General features: G+C 56.8%; 1 protein-coding gene and 1 pseudogene across 1 annotated transcript; one reads left to right on the forward strand and one right to left on the reverse strand.

Moving 5' to 3' along the window:
• Positions 1-606: 606 nt before the first annotated feature.
• PNCK (pregnancy up-regulated nonubiquitous CaM kinase) lies at positions 607-2,572 on the reverse strand. The gene is made up of 10 exons (XM_075539039.1): positions 2,505-2,572; positions 2,145-2,276; positions 1,990-2,064; positions 1,765-1,903; positions 1,549-1,672; positions 1,403-1,478; positions 1,210-1,322; positions 1,053-1,131; positions 873-960; positions 607-744 (listed from the first exon to the last, which is right to left on the reverse strand). Exons 1-10 carry the CDS (start codon positions 2,570-2,572, stop codon positions 607-609), a joined length of 1,032 nt encoding a protein of 343 aa, XP_075395154.1.
• A 3,982-nt stretch (positions 2,573-6,554) lies between these two features.
• On the forward strand, positions 6,555-7,143 carry LOC142433988 (translationally-controlled tumor protein-like; annotated as a pseudogene).
• Positions 7,144-7,456: the final 313 nt, after the last annotated feature.

A 7,456-nucleotide genomic window follows, 5' to 3' on the forward strand; every position in this document is an offset into this window, starting at 1 on the left:
GTTTGCAAGGCCTGGGTCAGTGAGGGGGCAGAAGAGGAGCCCTGAAGACACCTGTGGGCCATCCTTGGCCTGGTACAGCCCTGGGTCTGGGACCCCACTCCTCAGTTTGGGGCCACCTCCAATGCCAGGGCACAGGGCTGCTCTAACCTGGTGCTTTGGGGTGAATTGAGAGGTTGCAGTGGATGGAACAGAGCTTGGGGTGGTGGTGGAAGAGCACCCTCCCCTATCTCCACACACACCTCCGCTCAGCCCGCCCCTTGCCCCTGCCCAGCTCACTCGTAGCCCATGGCTCTGTTATTGATTTATTGATTTGGGAACACTGGGGAGGGGGCTGGAGGGCCACAACATAAGCAGGAAGCCAGGTTGGGTGGGGAGGCAGGAATGGTGTCAGTCGGTCCAGCAGCCTCTGGGCCACCGCCACCTGCTGGGCGAAAGGGAGAAGTGGAGGGAGACAGGAAGGAGGGCAGTCGGGCGCCACTCCCCCACGTGGTGGCCCTTCCCACTCCCAGTGGCACCCCAAGGGCTACCCCACCTGCTCCCCCAAAATACATCCCGCCCTGCCCCCATCCCCAGAGATGCTAGGCCCCCACCTGCGCACTGGGGCCATCACCACTTGGGGGGCTGTATAGTCAGGAGACCTGGGTGGGTATGGCGGGTCATGACTGGCTCAGGGGCCTCCTCTCCCTCTGGGCTGTGCCCCGGCTTGCGAATGTGTCTCAGGAACGAGGTCGCATTGAACGCTCTCTATGAGAAGAGAGGAATCATCACAGAAGGGCCTGCCTCTGCCACTGGGCAGCTCAGACCAAGCTCTAGGACTGGAGGGTGGGGGAAGTGGCCATGTAAGAGCCCGCCCACTTCCTCCCCACACCAACCTTCCAGTGGGTTCGGGCAAAGTTCTTCCGGATCTGCTCACTGACGGAGCCCAGGATGTCCCTGTCAAAAGCCGCATCTCCAGAGATCCTAGGGAAATGCCAAGGCTCAGCAGAGAGGGGGGATCCTAGGGGGCGGGGGGGGGGGGGGGGGCAGAGCCCTCAGGCCATGGGATAACGCACCAAAGATGACGCAGGGCCTGTTGGCAGGTGAACCTCTTCTGGGGGTCCCGCTCCAGGAGGTGGCGGATGAAGTCCTTGGCTAGAACACAGAGGCTGCTGTCAGGGTTCCTGGGAGCCAGGTCCTCCTCAGCCCCAGGTGAGGAGACCTCATGCTTACCTGACTCTGAGATATCATCCCAAAAGGGCGAGTCGAATTCGTAGCTGGCCCTCAGGATCTGGCTGAAGAGTTCAGGGTCGCTCTCATCATAGAAGGGGGGATACCCACAAAGCCTGGTGCCCACAGAGGAGTCAGAAAACCTGCCCTCCCAAGTCAGCAGGGATGGGCGGGGAGGCGTGGGCAGGCCACTCACAGGATGTAGGAGATGACACCCAGGGCCCACACGTCCACTGCCTTCCCATAGGGCTTCTGTTCCAGGAGCTCCGGGGCTAAGGGGAGGAGCCGGCTCAGGCCACCTGACACCGCCAGGCCGGCCCAACCCTGGCCGCCCACACTCACCCACGTAGCCTGGGGTCCCGCAGGCGGTGCCCAGCATGTTGCCCGCCTGGATTTTGGAGAGGCCAAAGTCGGAGACCAGGATCTTGGAGTCCTCAAAGGGCGTGGCATAGAGCAGGTTTTCGGGCTGCGGCACAGCACCGGGAGGCCCCATCAGCCCCGGCACCCCAGAGAGGCACACACGGGGCTGGGCAGGCAGGGGCGGGGCCAGCCAGGCACCTTGAGGTCCCGGTGCACAATGCCCAGGCTGTGCAGGTAGGAGACGGCGCCCAGGACCTGGCCCACCAGGTGGCTGGCGTCCTTCTCCGTGTAGGAGCCTCGCTCTGTGATGCGGTCGAAAAGCTCGCCCCCCGTCACCCTGGGGGGGGGGGCCCGGGAGGCTCAGCGGATCCAGGCGCCAGCCCCACCCCCCACCACGCCCGACGCCCGCCCAGCCCTCCTCACAGCTCCATGGCCAGGTAAAGGTGGGACGGGCTCTCGTGGACATCCTCCAGAGCCACGATGTTGGGGTGGCTGACTCTGTAACGGCAAGGAGCAGCCCTGTGGACTCCAGGCCACCCTCAGGCAGATAGCTCGGCCTGGCCCCGCCCCGTGCGCACCTGCGGAGCACTGCGATCTCATTCTCCACCAGGGCCTCCTTGCCTCGGAGGGCCTCCTTGGGGATGCACTTGAGGGCGACAAGATGAGCGGAGCCCCGCTCCTGGGCCAGCACCACCTCAGAGAAGGCGCCCCTGCCGCAGACGCCAGGAGGGAAACAAGGAAGGGGGGGGGGCGGGGGACGGGGGCGGGCGGGGGGCAAAAACAGGGGCGAGGGGAGGAGAGGGGAGGAGGCCCAAGGACCCTTAGTTGAAGGAGCCAGATGGGGAGGCCCTGCCTAACCCTGATCCCCGCTCTCTGCCCCACCCCCACCCCCACCCGCGGCACGCACACACAGACACGACCCATTAGAAACCACTCACGATCCCAGCTTCTCGCGGATCTCATAGACACTGCTGATGTCTTCTGTCTGCTTCCTGAGCAGCAGCATATCTGGGGGGTGGCCGGGGGGGGGCAGGGAAAGATATGGATGGAGGCCCTGGCGGGGGCAGCTCCCCCCAGACCAGGACCACGCTAAGGGCCAACATGTACCCACCCTTCCGCCATCTCCAGACTGAAACTCCTCTCCTGGACAGCCCCCTCCCCCTCACATAGCCCAAAGCCCACTCTCCCACCGAGGCCCCCAGTGCTCCCACCTCAGGTACTTGACCACGACCCAATGCTCCCCCACCCTGGCACCCGACGGCCATCAATGCCAAAAGGCCCCCTCTTCTCAACCTGCGGCTTTTCTAGAAAGCTCCTTGCACCCCCACCACCCCCTCCCCTCGGCACCCATCCACTTGCCTCACTATTCAACCCTCCCCCGCAACCAAGCCGCCTAGATGTGCCTGCGACCCCCGCCCACAGCCCCTCCACAGCCACCGCAACCCCCTCGGCACCCGGGCACAGCGGGTCTCTGGGCCTCGCGGGCGGGGATGCCGCAGCTGGCTGCGTCCCCAGCTGCGTGGGTGGCGGGCGGGCGGTGAGTGGGGCTCCCTCGGGGTCTGCGGCGGGGCGCGCGCCCAGCGGCCGGTCCCTACCTGAGCCAGATGCTTGCTGCAGCATCGCCGCTCACGCACTGACCGCCGCGCCGCGCCCCCCGCCCGCGCTCCCGCCGGCCCCGCCTCCTCCGCGCGCACCCCGCGGCCGGGCGATGCCGACTGAGAACTCGGTGACCCGAAGCGCAAGGCTGGCTGGCGGAGGGGGATGCGGAGGGGACAAGGAGAGTGGCGCCCAGGGGCCTGTGTAAGGTGATTCCCCTGCCGCCTTGAACCATTTGGCAACAGGTTCCCATGGCCCGGCACCTGGCAAGCCCCAGGGCCTTTGTACCAACTGCAGTGTCCCGGCCACTTTGCCCCTGTTGGAGCACGGCTGCCTCCAGCCATCCTGGTCCCATCCAGGAACCAGAGTAGTCCCCCTGGGGGCCGCCGCCAGCCCTCTCTCCTGGCCTGACCTCCAGCCCTGACATGTTACAGGTGGCAGCTACCACATCTGGGTTTCACCTCTGCCCTTGCCGCCATCCCACCCCACCCCTGCCTCTGTCTCTGATACCTCCCTGGCCTGTCACTGCAAACTCCAGCGCTCACTAAGGCAAGTCTCTGCGGAGCTGGCTGGGCATCTTCTTTGAACAACCAGCCAGCCAAGCCCCACAGCAGGTCTGCCACCCCTCCGAGGGATCCTGGCTGGTCACAGGAGCCTGTCCATGCAGGCGAGTGTCACAGGAGGTCTGCTGAATCTGGGTCTTCCCTCGGCATCTTCAGGCTTTTAAGGAAGTCCACAGGAAGGAAGAGTTTTCAAGAAATCATGGTTGCAGACACACACACCCCAACCTCTACGGGGACTCTATCCCCATATGGGCACACCTCAGAAGGTACCTGCCAAACCCTACCCCCTGCCCCAGTCAACCCTGTCCTCTAGCCATCTCTCCCACCTGCCGCAGATACAGGAAGACCTGTACTCCCAGGTGGAGTAGTTCAATGCTCTAGTAACAGGAACCAGTCCGATGGAACTAGGAAAGAACCCACAGCCAGTGTGAGCCCAGGGATGTGTGAGCTGGACACGGTGTCGCTCCACTAGGGGCGACAGTGCCATTGGCCTCATGAAAAAGTGGTATCACAGCTTTGGTTTCAAGTCATGATTTATGATACCATCTGATAGTATCCCCTTTGCAACTGTTTAGCTGACCCTTGAAGTACAATAGATGTCAACTTTAAAATTCGTGTGTGTGTGTGTGTGTGTGTGTGTACCTATGTGCGTGATGGGGTTTCGGTTTTTGGAAATCTTTTCAGTGCACAAACAATTCCCTACATGATTTGGGGGTTGGCCATAAGTTTTCATGCACCACGGACTGCCAAAAGAACCAATCGATTGGTCTTGGAAGAAGTCCAGCCAGAGTGCTACCTTAGAGAAGTGGGAATGGGGAGTCTTTGTCTTCACGACTTTGGACAGGTCGTCAGGAGAGACCTGTCCCTGGAGAAGGACATCCTGCTTGGTAAAGTGGAGGGGCAGGGAAACGGAGGCAGGCCCTCAATGAGATGGGCAGACAGAGACGCTGCTGCAGCCGTGGGCTCAGGCATGAGAGCAACGGGGAGGGTGGTGAAGGGCCGGGCAGGGTTTCCTGCTGTTGTGCATACGGTCACTATGGGTCAGAACTGACTTATGGCACCTAATAGCATAACAATGAATTTTAAGGGAATGGAACAGTGAGGTCCCCAGGGAATGCAGAAGGTGGACTTTGGGGCCAGGGCATGGTACCCCAACAGACTGGACTGGAAAACAATCCGAAAGGCCAACAAACAATCCTTGAACTAGCTACAAGCTTTCCGTTCGTGGTGTGTTTTGGTTTTTATCATTGGTTTGTTGTTGTTGTTGTTCTGTTGTATGTTGTTGCTTGGTTTTGTTCTGTCTTTTGTGCATGTTATTATCTCCGCAGGTCTGTCTAAATAAGTTAGGCTGGATGAACGATCTAGAGGCGAAAACAATGGGACTGACAGTTCTGGGGGGACATGGGAGAGGGGAGTTGAGGGGAAAGGTAGTGGTGTTAACAAACCCAGGAACAAGGGAACAACAAGTGATCCAAATCGATGGTGAGCAGGGTGTGGGAGGCCTGGTAGGGCACGATCAAGGGTAGTGTAACCAAGGGGAATTGCTGAAACCCTGGTGGGGACTGGGTATGATAGTGGGACAGGAGGGAAGTCAAAGGAAATAGAGGAAAGAGCTGGGAAGCAAAGGGCATTTATAGAGGTCTAGATAAAGACATGTACATATGCAAATATATTTATATATGAGGATGGGGAAATAGATCTATGTGCCTATATGTATAGGTTTAGTATTAAGGTAGCAGAAGGACATTGGGCCTCCACTCAAGTACTCCCTCAATGCAAGAATATTTTCTTCTATTAAATTGGCATTCTAGGGGGTGTGGGGGGCAGTGGTGGTGGTGGTGGTGTGTGTGTGTAATAAAGGTTTCAATTTCCTGGAAAAAAAATAAATAAATTGGCATTCTATGATGCTCACCTTCCCAACACAACCACTGAAGACAAAGTGGGTGAATAAGCAAATGTGGCGAAGAAAGCTGATGGTGCCCGGCTATCAAAAGAGATAGTGTCTGGGGTCTTAAAGGCTTGAAGGTAAACAAGCGGCCATCTAGCTCAGAAGCAACAAAGCCCACATGGAAGAAGCACACCAGCCTGTGTGATCATGAGGTGTCTAAGGGATCAGGTATCGGGCATCATCAGAACAAAAATCTTACCATAGTGAATGAGGGGGGGAAGTGCGGAGTGGAGACCCAAAGCCCATTTATAGGCCACTGGACATCCCCTTACAGAAGGGTCTCGGGGAGGAGACGAGCCAGTCAGGGTGTGATGTAGCAATGATGAAAAACACCTTTCCTCTAGTTCCAAAATGCTTCCCCCGCCATTATCATGATCCCAATTCTACCTTGCAAGTCTGGCTAGATTAGAGGATGAACACTGGTACAGATGGGAACTGGAAACACAGGGAATCCAGGGAAGATGACCCCTTCAGGACCAGTGGTGTCAATGGCGATACCAGGAGGGTGGGTTGGAAAGGGGGAGCCAATTACTAGGATTTACATATAACCTCCCCCCTGGGGGACGGACAACAGAAACATGGGTGAAGGGAGACGTCGGACAGGGGAAGATATGACAAAATAATAATTTATAAATTATCACTGGTTCATGAGGGAGGGGGGAACGGGGAAGGAGGGGAAAAAAGGAGGAGCTGATGCCAGGGGCTTCAGTGGAGAGCAAATGTTTTGAGAATGATGAGGGCAATGAATGTACAAATGTGCTTGACACAATTGATGTACGTATGGACTGTGATAAGAGTTGTATGGCCCTTTCCGCCCCCTCCCCCCTCCCCCCGAGCGCCGCTCCGGCCGCGCTCGCTCAGAGCTCCGGCTCAGATGTCTCCCTTCAGCCGCCATCATGATCATCTACCGGGACCTCATCAGCCATGATGAGATGTTCTCCGACATCTACAAGATCCGGGAGATTGCAGACGGGCTGTGTCTGGAAGTGGAGGGGAAGATGGTCAGTAGGACCGAAGGTGCCATGATGACTCCCTCATTGGGGGTAACGCCTCAGCTGAAGGCCCCGATGGTGATGCAGCAGAACGCACCGTGGTCACTGGTGTTGATATTGTCATGAACCATCACTTGCAGGAAACCAGCTTCACAAAAGAAGCCTACAAGAAGTCCATCAAAGACTACATGAAATCAATCAAAGGCAAACTTGAAGAACAGAAACCAGAAAGAGTAAAGCCTTTTATGACAGGTGCTGCAGAACAAATCAAGAACATCCTTGCAAATTTCAAAAACTACCAGTTCTTTATTGGCGAGAACATGAATCCAGATGGCATGGTTGCTCTGCTGGACTACCGTGAAGATGGTGTCACCCCATATATGATCTTCTTTAAGGATGGCTTAGAGATGGAGAAATGTTAACACAGTGGGCAACTCACGACCGATGCCTCATCCTCACTGGCTGCTGTTCATCCACACGACACCAGGACTTAGACAAACGGAACTGATTTATTTGGAGAGGAGGCTTTTTTTTTTTTAAAGGAAAAAAAGTGTCGTGTAGGTTGTCTAAAATAAAATGCATTTAAACTCAAAAAAAAAAAAAGAGTTGTATGAGCCCCTAATAAAACGATGAAAAAAACAATGAATTTTAAGTTACACCGCCAAAAAAAGAAACCTGTTTGTGAGAGAAACAACTGGCAAAGTAGATGTTATTAAAATTGACAACTTCTGCTCTCAGAAAATTATCATCAAGAGAGTAAAAAGACAAGCCACAAGTTGACAGAAAACATT

The sequence above is a fragment of the Tenrec ecaudatus genome, chromosome X (genome assembly GCF_050624435.1).
Source record: "Tenrec ecaudatus isolate mTenEca1 chromosome X, mTenEca1.hap1, whole genome shotgun sequence".
Taxonomy (NCBI): Eukaryota; Metazoa; Chordata; class Mammalia; order Afrosoricida; family Tenrecidae; genus Tenrec; species Tenrec ecaudatus.

What these genes read in the sequence shown, in the direction of transcription:
- PNCK (XM_075539039.1), bottom strand. Translation starts at nt 2,572, where the DNA reads ATGCTGCTGCTCAGGAAGCAGACAGAAGACATCAGCAGTGTCTATGAG. An exon ending in GAGATCGCAGTGCTCCGCAG is followed by an intron (nt 2,065 to 2,144) that starts GTGCGCACGGGG and finishes TTGCCGTTACAG; the next exon opens with AGTCAGCCACCCCAACATCG. An exon ending in CGGGACCCCAGGCTACGTGG is followed by an intron (nt 1,479 to 1,548) that starts GTGAGTGTGGGC and finishes TCCTCCCCTTAG; the next exon opens with CCCCGGAGCTCCTGGAACAG.